Genomic DNA, 18,202 nt, shown 5'->3' with positions numbered 1-18,202 from the left:
TGGTCCCCCACATAGGACACAATTGTTCTGGCATTTTCGATGTTTTGCCTCCACATTCGATTCGGTGCGAGAAGGGCGAAGAAGTCCCCTGAATTCGTGGCTCTCCCCTACGACCAGTGACGACAAGCTTCCTCTCCCTTCCCCCACCTTCCGTCAATTTCCGTATTTATATTCCCTTTCTTTTTCTCTCTTTCTTCTCTTCACCTTTTCATTTGTGGACAAAAAACTCATTACATTTCCCTTACACTCAAAAGCTTTAATAGATAAATAGACAAAATGGTTAAGGCTGTTGGTATTGATTTGGTGAGTATCTCTTCAGCAAGCACATTATACACGAGCTTTGCTGACGAGTAACAGGGTACTACTTACTCTTGTGTTGCCGTGTGGCAAAATGACCGTGTCGAGATCATCGGTAGGTCCATGCCCTCTGTGGATGCTTTTTTTTTGAGTTGTTGCTAAGACAGTTTTGCAGCGAACGACCAAGGTAACCGAACCACTCCCTCTTACGTCGCTTTCAACGACTCTGAGCGATTGATCGGTGACGCCGCCAAGAACCAGGTCGCCATGAACCCTTACAACACTGTTTTCGACGCCAAGCGATTGATTGGCCGAAAGTTTGAGGATGCTGAGGTTCAGGCCGACATGAAGCACTGGCCCTTCAAGGTCATTGACCGTGCCGGCAAGCCTGCCATCCAGGTCGAGTACAGGGGTGAGGAGAAGGTTTTCGTAAGTCACACCCTCTCATAATTTGCTGAAAGACGATATCTGACCTATTCTAGACTCCCGAAGAAATCTCTTCCATGGTCCTTATCAAGATGAAGGAGACCGCTGAGGCTTACCTCGGTGGCACCGTCTCCAAGGCCGTTGTTACCGTCCCCGCCTACTTCAACGACTCTCAGCGTCAGGCTACTAAGGACGCCGGTGCCATTGCCGGTCTTGATGTCCTCCGTATCATCAACGAGCCTACTGCCGCTGCTATCGCGTACGGTCTTGACAAGAAGTCTGAGGGCGAGAAGAATGTTTTGATCTTCGACCTTGGTGGTGGTACTTTCGATGTCTCTCTCTTGACTATTGAGGAGGGTATCTTCGAGGTTAAGGCTACCGCTGGTGACACTCACCTTGGTGGTGAAGACTTTGACAACCGACTTGTCAACCACTTTGTCCAGGAGTTCAAGAGGAAGAACAAGAAGGGTAAGTTGCCTTTTTGATGTTTAATTTGTTGACGAACCAACACTAATCTGTTAATATAGACCTTTCTTCTAACGCCCGAGCTCTCCGACGACTCCGAACCGCCTGTGAGCGAGCTAAGCGAACTCTTTCTTCCGCTGCCCAGACCTCTATCGAGATCGACTCTCTCTTCGATGGTATCGACTTCTACACTTCCATCACTCGTGCCCGATTCGAAGAGCTCTGTCAGGACCTCTTCCGATCCACCATGGACCCCGTCGAGAAGGTTCTCCGAGACTCCAAGATTGACAAGTCCTCCGTTAACGAGATTGTCCTTGTCGGTGGTTCCACCCGTATCCCCAAGATCCAGAAGCTTGTTTCCGACATGTTCTCTGGCCGAGAGCCCAACAGGTCCATCAACCCTGACGAGGCCGTTGCCTACGGTGCCGCCGTCCAGGCTGCTATCCTTACTGGTGACACTTCTGAGGCCACTCAGGACTTGCTCTTGCTCGATGTTGCCCCTCTTTCCATGGGTATCGAGACTGCCGGTGGTATCATGACCCCCTTGATCAAGAGGAACACCACTGTCCCCACCAAGAAGTCTGAGGTCTTCTCTACCTACTCTGACAACCAGCCTGGTGTCTTGATCCAGGTCTTTGAGGGTGAGCGAGCCAAGACTAAGGACTGCAACTTGCTCGGCAAGTTTGACCTTTCTGGTATTCCCCCCGCTCCCCGAGGTGTTCCTCAGATCGAGGTCTCCTTCGACGTTGACGCCAACGGTATCTTGAACGTTAACGCCGCCGACAAGTCTACCGGTAAGAGCAGCAAGATCACCATCACCAACGACAAGGGCCGATTGTCCAAGGAGGAGATCGAGAGGGTGAGTGACATTTTGAGGTATCTTTCTTTGCGCAAATGCTGACGTTGGATTAGATGCTTGCTGAGGCTGAGAAGTTCAAGGCTGAGGATGAGGCTGCTGCCGCCACTGTCCAGGCCAAGAACGGCCTTGAGTCTTACTCTTACTCCCTCAAGACCACTCTTTCCGACAACCAGGACAAGTTTGACGCTGCCGACCACGAGACTCTTTCCAAGAAGGTCGACGAGGTTATCTCCTCCCTCGACACCATGCAGTCCGCTTCCAAGGAAGAGTTTGAGAGCTTGCAGAAGGAGCTTGAGGCTGTCGCCAACCCCATCATGACTGTAAGTTTTTAATTGTTTCAATGACACAATGAACGTCGCTGACGTTCTACTATAGAAGTTCTACGGTGCTCAGGGTGGCGCTCCCGGTGGTGCCCCTGGTGGCTTCCCCGGTGCTGGCGGTGCTCCCGCCCAGGAGGAAGGCCCTTCCGTTGAGGAGGTCGACTAAAGGAAGGCGTAGTAATAGAAGGAATAAGGTGATAGAAGTGAAGCGGGAATCAAGAAGGGCTCGATATTTTATTTTTCTCTTATCCCATTGTCTGTGACACGACATGTATATATGCATTGGCTCGGCTTGCATGGAGCAGTAGTTTTTCAGTCGTTTTAAGCGTTCAGTCATGTATTCATTGCAGATTGCCAGGCACAGAAGCAGCGTGCGTCATCCCTGGTTGTTGCGTCGTTCGTGCCGCTGTTTGCTGCATTCCCACTCACGTCTCCATCCCACCCATCCCGCTCAGCATGTTCACGAACCTCTCCCCCGAAGACAAGGTCTGTTCCGCGTCTCTCCACTCCCTTGCTCCTACTCACCCATCGCAGGACGCCTTCTTCTCTCTTCTCGACGAGTACTTCGCGTCGCGGCCACACAACCTGCCGTCCCCCCCTGCCATCGACTCGTCTTCCCATCCTGCTCGATCGAATGCCGCCCTATCCCCCCCACCGTCAGCAGGATATGCCTCTCCATCCTACTCATCAGCACGTCACCCCATGCCCCCGCCAGAGAGAACAGAGCAGCCTGACTCAGCTCAGCGATTCATTTCGTCTTCAATAAAATATGGTACAGCAGGAACAAAGTCTAGTATGAATGCTGTTTCCAAAAACAAGGATGCAATGGACCTCTTGGGCAAAGTTGGTATGAGCTCGATGGTTGGCAGAGCGAATGAAAGGATGAATAAGCCCGCCGAAGCGGGAGTCAAGGAAGAAGCTGGAAGGAAAGCAGCGCCGCCCCCCATTGCAGCAAAGAAGGGTGGCGTGTCAGGCCTCGTTTCATCCAGAGTGAGTGACCCAAAGACAATTATTGAGCAATGATTTCATCTCCGGATAGTCTTTCGGACATGTGGATACTTCTAATAAGATGTCTGCTTTCACAAGCATGTGGAGAGACCCACAAAAGTGTGCGTTTTGTCCAATCAGCCTGTCTTCTCAGTGTTCGCGCACCCTAAATGGCTCATTTCTCGTAGCTAAACCGCCTGCCGTGGAGCAAACTATCTCACCTACTCTATCCTACTCCAATACCGCTCTCCCGCCTCCGATTCGCAGAGATGGCTCGGGTTCGTACCAGTCTTCATCCCCGAATCCCGCATCTTCAGCTGCTGCAGAGGTCGGTCCCGAGTTAGCAAATGGTGACGAGGGGCAGGCCCAAGCACTGTACGACTATACCGGTAACGTGAGTAGGCTCGTAGCAGTGGGTTAGTTATACAGCGCTAATATCGATAACTCAGGATAAAGGAGATTTATCCGTACAAGCTAATCAGGTCGTCAACATCATCGAGAAGACCTCTTCTGATTGTAAGTCAAGGTCTCGTCACAAATGGGCACCGCGGGATTGACCAGCATGGGACAGGGTGGACATGCGAGGATGGAAACGGACAAAGAGGTTTGGTACCTGCAACCTATCTACAAGCCATTTAATTCGATAATAGATTCAGATCGTTCTAACCTTCCGAGCTGCCGGTGCTGTCATCGACATCAATTTACCCTTCTTGTCTCACCGCGTTCTGGGCCTGCTATACGTGGAGTATATTGCAAATTGTATGCAATGCTACTCAAATTGTCATCGTTACCGGGGTTGATGACTCCGTTCATCCTGATTGATATACCCAGCCGAAAAAAGGGAACTCCTTTACCTCTTTTACTTCATCAAGCACAAAATAGACACATCTCATCCAGTCCCATGATGATGAGAATTTGGCAGACCAGCTGCCGCTCGCCTACTCTCTCTCCACTAAGAAGTTTACGAAGCTCTCAAGTTAAATTACCCCAAGTTCCTCCCGACTTGCATGTGCTTCACAATCCATATATCAACTTTACTTCATGCGACCCAAGCACGGGGTGCCAAGTCTCCAATGGTAACAGGATCAGTAGTATGCGTTTCCAACTTGCAATGACCTGGAAAGCGTCTCTAATGCGGAAATCAAGTCCTCAGTCCTCAGCAACCTACTACAATGATGAACGGATTAGTTTTGACTTGCAGAGTATCGTTGATCCCCGTTGAAGACTGATGCAAGAGGTCTGGTGACACCATTCTTGGATGCTTTCCCAATACTGCTAAAGGTCATATAAATAATCACGACGTTCTCCCTCAGTACGATTGTCACAGCATTTCCAGGTCCATTCAAGCTCTGCCACTTAGTTCTGACTAGTTGTGATTTGGGGTATTCTTGCCAAAGATCTGTACCAATTTTGAACTCCAGTCTATGGTCAAAGAGGGTGATTCAATGCTGTATCCTGAAGGGTCAGAATCATATTAAGCATTGATAGGGTTGATGTACTAGTACGTAGTACACTCCCCCTGTTTATTTGTAATATGGATGTATGAATGATCCGAAGGCTTGACGGAAGCATTTTTGTTTGTTCGCGACATTCGGCGGCCGAAGATATAAATCACGTGACTAAACTGCCCATTGCCGCTGGTAGATCAAGATTTTGAAGTAGTATAAAGACCAGTTATAGTATAACTCCAGTACTCGATCTCACAATCAGAGAATCGACACTATAAAATGGCAGGCCCACCAGTTCGTCAGAGGTACAATGCAAAAGCAAGGGGATCAGTCGCAGGTGGATCCTCGCACAAGAAGAGGAAGAACCTCAGCAAGGAGCGCACCGAGGAGGACGCCCAGGACAACGAAACCGACCAGCATGCTGCTGTATTCGAAGACCCAACCGCTGGCATGTCTTCAAAGAAGCGAAAGCGTTTCGAGTCTTATATGGTTTGTCCAAGTATTTGCGTCTATTTGGTCTGGGTGACTGATCAAGCATTCAACACAGGCCAAAAAACTCAAATCAGAACAGCGTCTCGAAACCTTCAAACTTTTACAATCCCTCGCACCCTCTTCCTCCACATCTGCTTCACTCCTATCAGCATCTACCCTGGGCCAAAACCCCATGAATCCCACTAGCGCAAAGGAAAGGCAGGAGAAGCGTGAAGATCGCCTTGTGCGTAGGGGAATTGACCGATTGTCTCGACGGTTCGGAGAAGGAGACGATCATAGTGGAGAAAGTGAGAATGATGCACCGAGTAGAAAAGGCAAGGGAAAAGCAAAGGAGGTCACGGTTGAAGTTATTCGGGACGGACAAGCTGAAGAGGCAGAGGAGGTCAAAACCACAGTGATACCCTCCAAAGGTGAACGGAAGGCTGAGATAAAGGCTGCTGAAAAAGGCAAGGGGAAGGGTAAGCTTCCCAAGAAGGTAAGCTTACTATCTATGTTTGAATAGAAGATAGTGCTGATAACTTTTCATTATAGGCCGGATGGAATCCCAACCTTCTTTCTACACAAGCTCCTAATTCATCATCATCCGAGTTTGACTCGTCTGACTCTGGGAATGATAATTCCGACGATGAAGAACCAAAGAAGGCAGCTGAACCTTCTCCCAGACTTGAAGTTGGACCAGAGTCAGTCTCTGAAACCATAAAACCGCCGGTATCGGCCCCCTCTGCCCCTACTGTGCTAGGCGGGGCTCTCAAAAAATCGACCGATGGGCAAGTCGTGAAACCGAGAGTTGAAATACGGCGGAAAAAGGGCTTTGTCTATGGTATGTTTGGAAGACGAGGAATAGAGCACAGGGAAGATTCAGATGATGAGGATGAGGATGACGAGGACGAAGATGATGCGGATGATGATGGTGAGGAGGAGGAAGATGATGACGAGATGGATAGCGATGAGGAGGCCAGCGATGAAGAAGACGGAGAAGACTCGGAAGAGGAAGGCAGTGAAGAGGACGAAGAAGAAGAAGTTGCTCCCCCCAAAAAGAAGCGATCGCTTGGTTTCAAGGATTGGGCACTTAAACAGATGGGTCAAACATCACAGCCTTCTGCACCTGATCTCCTCGCAGCTGAGCCGACTACAACATTATACAAGTCTCAACCTTTACTTGCGGCCCGGGTCGGTGAATACATTGGTCCTCTTGGCCAAGAGCTTGTCATTCCAACGACTTCTCTTCTTGATCAAAGTAAAGACAGTGACAAGTCCAAGGTCCGTCCAAACATCACTCGTCGACCTTCAGTATCTGAGACAAGGATGGGGTTGCCTATTCTTGCCGAGGAGCAATCCATCATCGAGTCGATTTTGATGCACCCCGTGGTCATTATCTGTGGTGAGACAGGTAGTGGTAAAACGACTCAAGTGCCCCAAATGCTTTATGAAGCTGGATTTGGATACAAGGGTTCAGGTAAGTCGAATCTCAGCATGTGGGGATTGTGCTAATTTGTTTGGCTTAGACAATCCTGGTATGGTTGCTGTCACTCAACCGCGTCGTGTCGCCGCCGTGTCACTTGCTGAGCGAGTCCGTTCCGAGCTCAATCTCCCCCCGAATTCATCACTTGTTGCGCATCAAATTCGATACTCTTCCACAACCTCGCCTGATACCGCCATCAAGTTTATGACGGACGGTGTCCTTTTGCGAGAGCTTGCATCTGACTTTTTGCTCAGCCGATACAGCGTGGTTGTTGTCGATGAGGCGCACGAGCGAGGTGTCAACACGGATGTCCTCGTTGGTGTCTTGAGTAGAGTCGCTAAACTTCGAGAGAAACTGTGGCGCGAAGGCAAGCAAGACGTGAAGCCCTTGCGTATCGTTGTCATGTCCGCTACTCTTCGAGTCTCCGACTTTGCCGAAAACCCCACATTATTCTCCAAACCTCCCCCTGTAATTCACATTGCTGCCAGACAACATCCGGTCACCGTTCACTTCAGCAGACGTACTGTCAGTGATTATGTGACGGAGGCGTACAAAAAAGTTTCCAAGATACATGCAAGGCTGCCACCTGGAGGTATTTTGGTTTTCATGACTGGACAAGGCGAGATCCAAGCATTGTGTAGGAAATTGGAGAAGAAATATGGCGCCAAAAAGTCATCTCAGAAGACTCAAGTAATCAACGATAATTCGTTGCCTCCAGAAGGTTGGTCAATCCTTTCAGGAGATTTTTATTGGTGTATGAGCTAATGGCCTGTTTTCAGAGCGCGAAGCCGAGGAAGTTGAATTCGGAAAGGATGAAGATTTGGCTGCGGACGTCGATGATGGGGCCGCAGAGAGCGATCCTGAGGCCCTTGATACCGACGACGAGATTGAAGGTATCCCAGGCCTCGAATTTGATGAACCTGCAGACGGTGAGTACAGATAATCATTTATTTTGTTCACTTACTCATCGTACGACATAGCTCCGCTGCATGTTCTTCCTCTTTACTCTTTATTACCCAATGACCAACAAATGCTCGTTTTCAAACCGCCTCCCGAGGGCCACAGGCTCGTCATCATCTCTACCAATGTAGCTGAGACGTCTCTTACTATCCCCGGCATCCGCTACGTCGTTGATTCTGGCCGTGCCAAAGAGCGACATTATGATCCCATCAATGGTGTGCAATCATTCCAAGTCTCCTGGATTTCAAAGGCTTCGGCTTCTCAACGAGCTGGCCGTGCCGGTCGTACAGGACCAGGTCACTGCTACCGTCTCTATTCATCCGCTCTCTTTGAGGATCATTTTGAGCAATTCTCCAAACCCGAAATCTTACGGATGCCTATTGAAGGCGTGGTCTTACAAATGAAGAGTATGAACATCGATGCGGTTATCAATTTCCCATTCCCTACACCCCCAGACCGGGCAGCCCTCCGACGAGCAGAGAATCTCCTTACAAACCTCGGTGCCCTTTCGCTTCCTACTTTGACAAAGATGATCAATGGCGTGCAACACAAAGGTTCAGGCGGGGGTCAGATTACGGACCTAGGCAAAGCTATGGCCGGGTTTCCTGTGTCACCGAGGTTCGCGAAGATGCTGGCTATTGGTACCCAGCACGACTGCATGTCTTATATCATTGCTATAGTGGCGGGTATGTCAGTGGGCGACCCTTTCATACACGAACAGTCGCTAGAGGTGGATGAAGAGGAAGATAAAGTCGCTGAGATTAGCCATATTAAAAGTGAGGATATCAGGGAGAAGGAGCAACGGAAGGAGACAAGAAGACGGTTTTTCAAGGCGCAACAGGTGAGCTAGGATGCCTCTAGTGACTGTATGATGCTGATGTCTGTCATGTAAGCAATTCCTGGCGCTTGGACAGGGTACCAGCGATATGTTCAAGCTCCTCGCGGCCATCGGCGCCTACGAGTTCGACCCATCGCCTGCCTTCTGTGCAAAGACTTTTATCCGTCTCAAGGTCCGTTTTAGGCTGTAATATTGTGCGAGTCAGTTGGAAGCTGATAATTTCATCAGGCAATGCAGGAGATACATCAACTTCGAGCTCAAATATCCTCTATTGCCAAAGTACCGCTTTCGAAATTGCTTCCGCCCAGTGACACTCAACTGAAGGTGCTTCGTCAAATCCTTGCCGCCGGCTTTATTGACCAGGTAGCTGTTCGTGAAGACCTCGTATTGAAGAAGGGTGTCTCGTACGAGTCTACTCGCGGGGTGGCTTACCGAGCAGTTGGACTGGGATCCGAGCCCGTATTCATTCATCCTTCATCCGCCCTCTTCCATTGTGCTCCTCCAGACTTTGTCGTATTCTCTGAAATTGTCAGAACCAGCAAACCGTGGATGAAGGGCGTAACCAAAATCAATCCTATCTGGTTACCTAGTCTTGGGAAGGGCCTTTGCACCTTCTCCAAACCAATGGAGATGCCGACAAAAGGGTTTGCTAGAAAGAGTGGTTTAAAGGACGACGAAAGAGAAGTGTTTGTCACGCCGCATTTCAAAGACTTGGGAATTGATCTTCCGGTGATGAAGAAAAAGCAGAGGAGAGAAGGAACCAGGTGGATTTTGGTGGATTGAAAGCTTTTTTGTTTATGACTAGAATCAAACATTGCACGACCACTATTGTACTACACGCCGTTTGCTTTCTGCATAATGCTACTTTACATAAGCCAAACATGCATCATTTCTTCGTCTGCAGATGATATTGTCATGAGTAATAAGTATACACAGGGCATATGATGGACGGGGATATGCGAGATGGTGATTAGAGATATACAAAGAAGAGTATCAACATTAAAAAATATGCGAAGCCGAAATATAATCTGCAAGACCGGGGTACGTTTATTCCTCGCGGGGGCCGACCATGGATCGAGCCCAGGTTTGAAGGTCCTCTTTGGTGGTTTTGAGGCTGGTTATCCACGAAGAAGACTGCAGAAAAGCAGGGTAAGAAAAAAAGTTCGTCGTTGCAGTTGAATTATAACTTACCAGCAGCTCTTTAGGACTCCTTCGTTGATCGGGATCCTTGATCAAGCAGCCCTCCACAAATGCAACCGCCTCCTGAGGGAATCTCCTCCGTCTGCTTGCCAACCTTGGGGCTGGCTCATTGACGATATGTTGCAACAGGTCAAGAATAGACATGGCGTGCGGTCCACCACTCTGACTGACGCCGTTATGTCTGCTGTTTGATTCAATTTTAGGGCGTCGAACGGACCGAGGAAGTGTAGGATCAGGATCAAAGTCGGAAACGCTAGGTGAGAGTTCTTCCGAGTCGGGTGAATCGGAGAATGGGAAACGGCCAACAGCCAACTCGATAAGGGAGATACCGAGAGACCAGATGTCTGATTTGATCGTGTACGGCGCTCCCTGAATCCGCTCCGGCTACTCGAATATGATCAGATGACGATAAACAATTACACTAGAGACAGACGTACGCTCATATATGTGCTGGTGCCCACAAAGGTATTGGCGATCGAGTTAATCAACTCGCCAGAGACTCCAAAATCACATATCTTTATCTCCCCTCGAGTGTTGGCTAATACATTGGACGGCTTGATATCTATTTGGTTTGAATGAGTAATTAGTACACAAGTGTCCCTTTGGGTGTGCAGCACCGGGCCGATTGCAATGATGGATGTTCTAAACATACCTCGATGTATGATACGGTGTTTATCATAAAGGTAAATCAGACCCTCCAGCACTGCTTGAGCGACTTTACCAACGATGTCAATGTCAATGGCGCCGTGATGCCTATAGATGTAGTCCAGAGATCTATCAACGTTGCATCAGCAAGAGTTCTTCGAGTGATTTTTGTGACTTACCCAGCATCCATGAATTCCATGACGATACCTACATGGACGTCGACGGGAAAACATCCATAGTATCCGACGATGTATGGAGAATCACAGTCATTCATGATTTGTAACTCTCGAAGGATCTGCTTTCTTATGGACGGTTTGGCGTCTACTAGGATGAGCTTGATTTATTATTAGCTGTATTCAAATCATCACAGAATAGGAACCATACCTTTCGAGCCATAACGCATTTCCTCTTCTTGTTCCACACTTTGGTCACTGTCCCTCCGTTGCCCGCTCCTAAATCGTGCAGTATTTCTAGGTCTTCATCCTTGACCAAGTCTTCTCCATCCTTGTCCTTGTGTTTCTTCTTCCTCTTCTCCTTATCTCCCCGTTCTTTACCGTCCCTGCTCTTCTCCTTCTTTGCAAGACCCGACGCAACCGAACTGTCGCTTTGGAATGCCCTAGGGGAGTCAAGTGCTTCCGGGGAGTGATTCGAGCCTGTTGATCGACTTGACAACTGGAGGTTGGCAATGTCATCTCTCAGCCTGTCTGCTTCTGACACAAAGTTGCTAGGGGAGCTTCCATTTGCGGGCAAAACGGGTGCTGTACGTGTGGGACGAAGGATCGATTTGGAGATGTCGAGTCCTGGAGGTTTCTTCCGTGAGATGGATGATTTGGGAAGAGAGAAGGTGGAAGGGGAGTTGGTTGAAGGAGTCGAGGAATTTTGTGGGTGCATCTTGAGGATCGTGGTGATGGAAAGAAGATATGAAAGCCGAGAAGAAGTTCATCATGACTTGAGTGGACAATGAAATCCACACGAACACGGACCGTCGGACGCGTCGACGCTTCCATTGAAAAGCAATTTACGTAAATACACGTACGTACTACACTCTTCTCCTCGCTCGCTCCGTCTGCTGCCGACGTACGAACGAACTACGTTGATTGTACTATTCGATGTTTCCATGCATACAGCAGCCAATCTCGGCCACTGTTCATTCATGTGCGCATACATTTATATCTATTGTACTATGCACAGAGGGTTCTCAGAGGGAGGCGGGGCTTTCTTGGGCTCCTGTTTCTTCACAACGGACACCTGTTGCGTTGTGTTTTTATTTTTTATACGCCATTGTCCTCCGTCAGCAGCCTTTCAAAGGGAGGGGGGACGACACCATGCACCTACAGGCAGAAGGAATCCGCCGGGAACCTTTGTGCCTTTCTACACCATTTCAAGTCAGGAGCGTGACCTGGAATGACTTGATCTGAAGTGAAGCAGGAAATCCGACCGGGGGGGGGGGGGGAATTGGTGGGGGAAGAACGAAGAAAGAGGTTAAAGTACTCACGGGAAAGTGCAATCCAAAGTCTATCGTTGACTGCATTGCAAAGTTTGCCCCCCTTGGAAGCAACGTACCGGCTGGAAGGCTAAGATCTGTCAGCTTTAGGCAGACCGCCAAGGCGGAGATGTATGGGTCCTGCTGCAGCGTCCCTTCTACTAATTGCAAGGCGGAATGAGGACTTACAAAACCCCTTCGGTCCTTGATCAAACAATACTCAATGTCAGCGGTTTCGTTATAACAACAAGACTAAATGAAAGGCGCGAATGAGAGCCTTACAAAGTATGCTGCGATAAACGATAGTCATTCAGTCAGTGAGTGCCCGTCACAACCACCTATTAATAACTGCGTGCTACTCCTTCAAAGTTACTCACGTATGCCCCAAACCTTGTCACCTGCCAGCTCATTTTGTGAGCGAGGTTCATCGGAATAAATGTATACTGCCGAGCATGTGATAAAACTTACGTAGCCGGGGATCTCATCGTCTTTACCGTCCGGCGGAGGGGGGGTAACGACAAAGGGATTTAATGGGCCGTTTATACCATCTGCGGCGGAGTGATCAGGAGAAGGTGCTTGCATCTTGCCCAGCGCTTTTTGTCGATAATGTTAACACTTTGGGTACGTAGAATGAGCAAATAAGGATAGCGTGTTTGACAATGACGATATGAGTATAACAGACCGTTATTAGCGTTACGGAAGCTTGAAAAGTGCGAGAAAGGATCGTGAATGGCTCTTTTATGAAAGGATCCCCGCGACAGTGCCAAAAAGTTTGATTGTGGGACGAAAGGTAACATGCAAATACGCGAAAACATAACAACAAATTATACCTTTATAGTAGAAGCTAGCTTGGGATTATTAGCCAAAACATTGTCAAGTTGCCTACTGTCCCAATTGTACAGCTTACAAAAGCGCGATAATAGCGAGACTAACCACAATCATGGGGAAACTGGGGATCCAAACGTCCTAGTTCCCACCATATCTTTCTCGTCCAACCTTTTTTATCCTCGATCACATCAGGTTCACAAGTGTGGTAGACATACCACTGGTCCTTCGTACCTGCCAATAAAAAAAGTAACAACACGAATTGTTCAAACCATAACCCCCCCAAAATACGATTCCAAATGATTACTTACCCGCAACTCTTCTCAATCCAGGCCCGCCCTCCCCTCCACCACATCCTTCCATTCGACATTCCATTTCCACCTTCCTTTACCCTCGTTCCGGTCACCACCATGCGCTGCAAGCGAGTGCCCTACAAATTTCACGTATTGGCGGATATAAGAGATTGCAGAGGGATCGATACCTCCGCAGTGGAAGAGATTGAGCCATGTAATTTCGGGCAGCGTGGATGAAGATGACGATGATGGTTGGGATGGAGCGCAAGTCTGGCTTTGCGGAAGAGTAGAAGAGATGGATTGATCAGAGTCTGTACGGACAGACGGAGGTTTTGTGGGCCGGCCAAAAGCAGATCTCGCACTTGGCCTGAAGGACGAGCTCATGTTTTTCTTTAATTCTGTTTGGGTATTATTGCCTTGTGCTTGTGTATTCATGTCCAAATCAGACGATGAAGATGCCAGTCCAGCACTGCTTGCTACTCTGCTCCTCACAAAGCGGGTCAAGGGCCCGCCCGTGATGTTATCATTTATCGAGATGGAGAGAGCTGTCAGCTTTGGACAGAGGTTTTCTTGATCCGAATCTGCCGGCCTGCGAACAAGGCCTTCAAGAAAGGTGTTGGTGAGAGGACAGGCAGACACGTTGAGGAATTGGAGACCTGGAAGAAAAGCTAAAGCCGAGAGAACGTCTGTATCGGTGAATGAAGTGCAGGAAATGCTGAGCGATCGTAAGGTAGTGAGACAAGTGGCTAGGCCTGGGGCTGAAAGCCATGTTTTGAGTGAGGAAGCACGGAGTGAATCAACAGACAAGTCTTGCAGAGACGGCACTGTGATCGTCTTGAACACGTTTGAAGAAGCTTTGTTGTTCGTGTAAGAGCGGAGATTGGGCAGTTCTGCGACGATTGGAAGTGCTCCACGCGAGGAATCAAAATAGCGATTGTTGATCAGCTCTATACTCGTGGCAGCTGGGAAGGTGGAGAGCAATGTTTCTTCGGCGGAGTCTAGGGGGAGAAAGAGGTCTGTTGAGCGTATAGAGACAGTTTCAACTTGCTTTAAAGGGGTGTATGTGGAATCGCTTTCGGGCCCAGTCTGGAAGTTGGCGATAGCGAGATGGCGAAGTCGTGACGGTCCTGGTGGTAATAAATCATGGGTAAAGTTCTTCCTGAGAGTGGCTCCGCCATCATCATGGGAAAGGGAGAGATATTCTACATTACGTAGAAGACCCCTCCACTGAGTCAAGAGGTTTAAATTGATTCTATATGGCGCATGGACAGTTAGGCGCTCCACATTGGGCATGTATGGCGCCAAGGACAGCCCGATTTTTCCCGCAAGGAACTGATCAAGGTGACAGGCGATCTTGACCTCTTTGATCCTGCCACGTGATCGTTCAATGAACAGAGTAACCTTTTGATCCTTCCGTTTCCTGCCTAGAACAATGGTATCCCACAAGCTTGGCTGGCTGAGCAACGTCTCCCTCCACGACTTGCATACACCGGCCATCCTAAAGATGAATCCAGGGTGATCCGCCATGCCCTGCTCAGCGATGATTAAGAGGATGTCTCTTGAGAGGAGATGCGTGTAGTTGATCCTCGCCTTTTTGGCCGCTTGACGCGCGATGGCTTGCCTCTGCGCCTCGGCTTCATCGTTCGCGGCGCGTAAACGGTCCGCCTCGGTCTTTTGGATGATGATCGTTGCGCGAAGCTGCTGGATTGCCTTGTACTTCCGCTCGTCCTGGGAGCGAGTAGGACCTATATCCACGGCCTTGCTGATAACCTTGAAAGCATGATCGTAAGCTTTCATAGCATAGAGAACAGAGGCTTGGCGATAGTACCCCTTTTACCCATATACGCGTTAGTGCGCGTGACCGGATGGTGTATGTGACATACTCTAAAGTCTTTTGGCCATTTTGCAATCATGTCTTTGGTGACTTCCAACGCATGGTTTCTCCATTCTGGAAGCTTTGACATGGCCGCCGCTTTGCAGTCAAGCAACACGGGGTTCTTTCCTCCAAAGTTGATCGCCTGGAGACAGTGAGCGGATTAGATGATGCGGGAGTGCGGGAACGCACCTTGTCAAAGTTTTTCCATGCGTCCAGATAATTGGCCGCCTGCATGAACTTGAGTGCGATGTCATAGTGCTGCTGTACGAGCTGCTGGTTGTTCATTATGCGTGGGAAGACATGTTGCAGAGTAGAGAGCAGGGTGTATTTAGTTATTTATTGACATGCGCTTGTCGGAATGGACGTAGCCCACACACATTACGTACGAATACATAACCTTCCACGTCACTAGATTTTGAGCTTGTGGGTCACGTGACTGGAGTGGTCGCTGACGTATGTATATAATCCGCGTTGCTATTTATCTCTCGACTATGACTACCGGCCTCTTCCAAAACCCAGACCATGGTAAGCCCCTGCCTCCCTGCGCGGCCAGCGCTGATCGCCGCAGCTGCTCCGGATCCGCTCGCCCGCGGGGACTGCCCGCCTCACTGTGCAGCCGGAGACGACGGGGGAGGACTTTGCGGAGGCGATCCTCAACACGATCCCCGCCGCAGACCCCCAGCCAGACCCCGCCACGCTCGCACTCAGCAACCAGCCGGGCGCCGCGGGGGAGTCCGTCCCCTTCCACGCCCTCAGCGGCCGCACAGTCGGCGACATGGGCTTCAGGTACGCCCCTTTGTTCCAGCCGGCGACTCGCTGACCCCCGCAGCCATGGGGATCTCCTGTTCCTCTCGTACAAGCCACGTGCTGCCGACCCCGACTCGCATCCGGCCATGCAGGCCACAGCGCCGCACCCGCAGCCCGCGCAGCCGGACCCCTCCCACCCAAAGACACACACCGATCCGCCCATGCCAAACACCATCCCGCTCAGAGACCTGTCTTCCGTGCAAGAGCCCGAGATTGATCAGTACTGGGAGAAGCAGACGGGCAAGATTGAGCGGAAGAGGGATCCTGCATTCTGTAGGCACGGCGACAAGGCCATGTGTGATTACTGCATGCCGCTAGAGGTATATCGCCGTCCTCGACGTGTTCTGCCGCCGCTGACGAAACCGTAGCCGTACGACCCCAAGTTCCAGTCTGAGCATCAGATCAAGCACCTGTCCTACCATGCATATCTTCGCAAGCTCCTCTCCTCCCGTCCACCCACCGCTTCATCAGCTACCGATCTTCCTCCGCTCTCGCCCACATCTCTATCCGTCATCACACCTTGCCCTACAGGGGCGCACCCTTCATTTCCCGACGGTATCTGCTCCACATGCCAGCCTTCTGCGGTAACCCTCCAATCCCAGCCGTTCAGAATGGTCGACCACATTGAATTCGCCTCGCCGTCCATCATCGAAGGCCTCCTCTCCGCATGGCGTCGTACAGGGACCCAACGTATCGCTTTCCTCATCGGACGAGAAGACAAATATGAAAAGGTCCCAATGGGCATCAAGGTCATCGTCGAAGCTGTGTGGGAGCCAAAGCAGGAAGGCGAACTCGATGGACTGACTGTCGAAACCCCATGGAGCGACGAATCTAGGGTTCAGGAGATTGCGAAATGGTGTGACAAAGGCTTGAGCGTCGTAGGCATGATTTACACTGATCTCACTCCCTCCCCCGACGACATTACTAAAACACTTTACAAACGCCACGCCCAGTCGTACACTGCCTCCTCGCTGGAAATGCTCCTTTCCGCCGCTTATCAGCTCTCCCATCCACTTTCTACCAGAATGTCTCCCACCGGTCATTATTCCTCTCGTTTCGTCACCTGCTGTTTGACGGGTGATAAGGACGGAGGTGTCGACATCTTGGCATGGCAGGCAAGTGAGCATGCCGAAGCCATGGTGAAGGCTGGAATCGTTGAGGCCAGTGTAGACCCCGCAGTTGTGAGAGTCAGGAAGCCAGGAGAAGGAGAGTATGTCCCGGAAGTGTTTTACAGCTATAAGAATGAGTATGGGCTACAGGTCAAGATGCCTGCAAAGCCCACTTTTCCTGTCGAGTATCTCTACGTCAATGTAGGTTTTTTTTTTTTTTTTTTGGTGCACTTTTTTTTACTCACGGGATGCTACTAGATCACCCATGGTTTCCCCCTCGCGCCATCTCCTCTTTTCCTTTCCAACGCTTTCCCAACGGAAAACCGTCCCGGGCTGCATGATCAATCCATGCAGGTGGTTATCACGCAACTTGCTGCGATTCTAAAGACTAGCGATGCCGAAATTGGGGATGCCGGCACATGGCCCGGGAGGATCAAGAAGGATGTCGAGAAATGGTTGAGCGATTGGCATCTGGTGACATTCTTATGCATGCAGGGTCTGTTTTCCTTGGTAAGTGAAAATGTGGGACCTGGGCACGAGTTTGTGGTATACTGACAGCAGGATTCTTTTCTTTGCCTCTCTTTTTTTTTTTTTTGGTAGAAGGAGCAACAGATTCTTTGTCGAGCTGCTACTGCCCATGCCCATCCGAATGATACCTACGCATTGGAAGAGCTTTTCGCTAGTGGTGGATGGCAGACATTGCTCACCATTGTCGACTCTGAAGCTTCCGGTGAGTTATCTGGTCGCGCGCATGACACTCGCTAACGCAAAACTTTTCTCTTCTCTCTTCTCTCTCCCCCCCAAAAAAAAACAAAAGCCAATGCTCGTTCCAACCCTCCCCCTACATCATCGTTCAATAACCTCGGGATCGATTCTCCTGCGTTTGCCGGTCCCTCTACCGAGTCGTCTGCACCGCCATCGGGTCCTGATTCAGTTGGGGCAGGAGCAGGGGCAGGGCCAGTTGGTGGTAGGGAGAGGGTTTGTCCCCATTGCACGTTTGTTAATGAGCATGGAGGGAGCGATTGCGAGATTTGTGGATTGCCACTTGACGGTTAAGAACTAGCTCGTAAAAACTGTATCAACTGCTTTTTAGATCGTCTTCTTCTTCTTCTTTTTCCTCCTTTTTCTTCGTTGTCAAGATGGTAGGGATACAGGTTGATTGGGCGTAGCAAGCAGACTGTAAAAATAGACAAAAATGCATTACAGAAAGAAAAAAGTTGGCATTCAAAGAGAATTTCCCATTCTCGTAAAAGTCTGCAGAGTCTGCAAATCAAGAATACCCTTTTCAACACACGATTCTACTCTTCATGTCAGTTGATATATAGTATATATATAATATATATTCATCCCTTTTAACATCCTCTAGAAAAGAACTGTACAGACACGACTCCCTTTTTTTCCCACTTTTTT

General features: G+C 49.6%; 6 protein-coding genes across 6 annotated transcripts; 4 read left to right on the top strand and 2 right to left on the bottom strand.

Moving 5' to 3' along the window:
- Positions 1–276: 276 nt before the first annotated feature.
- CNBC4920 (hypothetical protein) lies at positions 277–2,533 on the top strand (the record flags this gene model as incomplete). Its single annotated transcript, XM_771344.1, has 7 exons — positions 277–303; positions 358–412; positions 473–726; positions 780–1,191; positions 1,251–2,047; positions 2,101–2,367; positions 2,423–2,533. The coding sequence occupies 7 exons, from the start codon at positions 277–279 to the stop codon at positions 2,531–2,533; spliced, it is 1,923 nt and encodes a 640-aa protein (XP_776437.1).
- A 290-nt stretch (positions 2,534–2,823) lies between these two features.
- Positions 2,824–3,993, top strand: CNBC4910 (hypothetical protein; the record flags this gene model as incomplete). The annotated part of the gene is made up of 6 exons (XM_771343.1): positions 2,824–2,853; positions 2,902–3,357; positions 3,437–3,476; positions 3,543–3,748; positions 3,804–3,870; positions 3,926–3,993. 6 exons carry the CDS (start codon positions 2,824–2,826, stop codon positions 3,991–3,993), a joined length of 867 nt encoding a protein of 288 aa, XP_776436.1.
- A 1,088-nt stretch (positions 3,994–5,081) lies between these two features.
- Positions 5,082–9,337, top strand: CNBC4900 (hypothetical protein; the record flags this gene model as incomplete). Its single annotated transcript, XM_771342.1, has 8 exons — positions 5,082–5,291; positions 5,338–5,769; positions 5,826–6,750; positions 6,800–7,477; positions 7,536–7,685; positions 7,737–8,557; positions 8,610–8,726; positions 8,783–9,337. The coding sequence occupies 8 exons, from the start codon at positions 5,082–5,084 to the stop codon at positions 9,335–9,337; spliced, it is 3,888 nt and encodes a 1,295-aa protein (XP_776435.1).
- Positions 9,338–9,601: 264 nt separating this feature from the next.
- CNBC4890 (hypothetical protein) lies at positions 9,602–11,290 on the bottom strand (the record flags this gene model as incomplete). The annotated part of the gene is made up of 6 exons (XM_771341.1): positions 9,602–9,688; positions 9,746–10,138; positions 10,192–10,316; positions 10,407–10,528; positions 10,579–10,733; positions 10,784–11,290. The coding sequence occupies 6 exons, from the start codon at positions 11,288–11,290 to the stop codon at positions 9,602–9,604; spliced, it is 1,389 nt and encodes a 462-aa protein (XP_776434.1).
- A 1,740-nt stretch (positions 11,291–13,030) lies between these two features.
- CNBC4880 (hypothetical protein) lies at positions 13,031–15,161 on the bottom strand (the record flags this gene model as incomplete). Its single annotated transcript, XM_771340.1, has 3 exons — positions 13,031–14,830; positions 14,884–15,018; positions 15,066–15,161. 3 exons carry the CDS (start codon positions 15,159–15,161, stop codon positions 13,031–13,033), a joined length of 2,031 nt encoding a protein of 676 aa, XP_776433.1.
- Positions 15,162–15,398: 237 nt separating this feature from the next.
- On the top strand, positions 15,399–17,848 carry CNBC4870 (hypothetical protein; the record flags this gene model as incomplete). Its single annotated transcript, XM_771339.1, has 7 exons — positions 15,399–15,401; positions 15,445–15,662; positions 15,706–16,003; positions 16,052–16,993; positions 17,051–17,302; positions 17,393–17,522; positions 17,610–17,848. The coding sequence occupies 7 exons, from the start codon at positions 15,399–15,401 to the stop codon at positions 17,846–17,848; spliced, it is 2,082 nt and encodes a 693-aa protein (XP_776432.1).
- Positions 17,849–18,202: the final 354 nt, after the last annotated feature.

This window comes from Cryptococcus neoformans, chromosome 3 (genome assembly GCF_000149385.1).
Source record: "Cryptococcus neoformans var. neoformans B-3501A chromosome 3, whole genome shotgun sequence".
Taxonomy (NCBI): Eukaryota; Fungi; Basidiomycota; class Tremellomycetes; order Tremellales; family Cryptococcaceae; genus Cryptococcus; species Cryptococcus deneoformans.
Note: the sequence above shows the minus strand (reverse complement) of the source record. Positions and strands in the feature narration are given on the sequence as shown.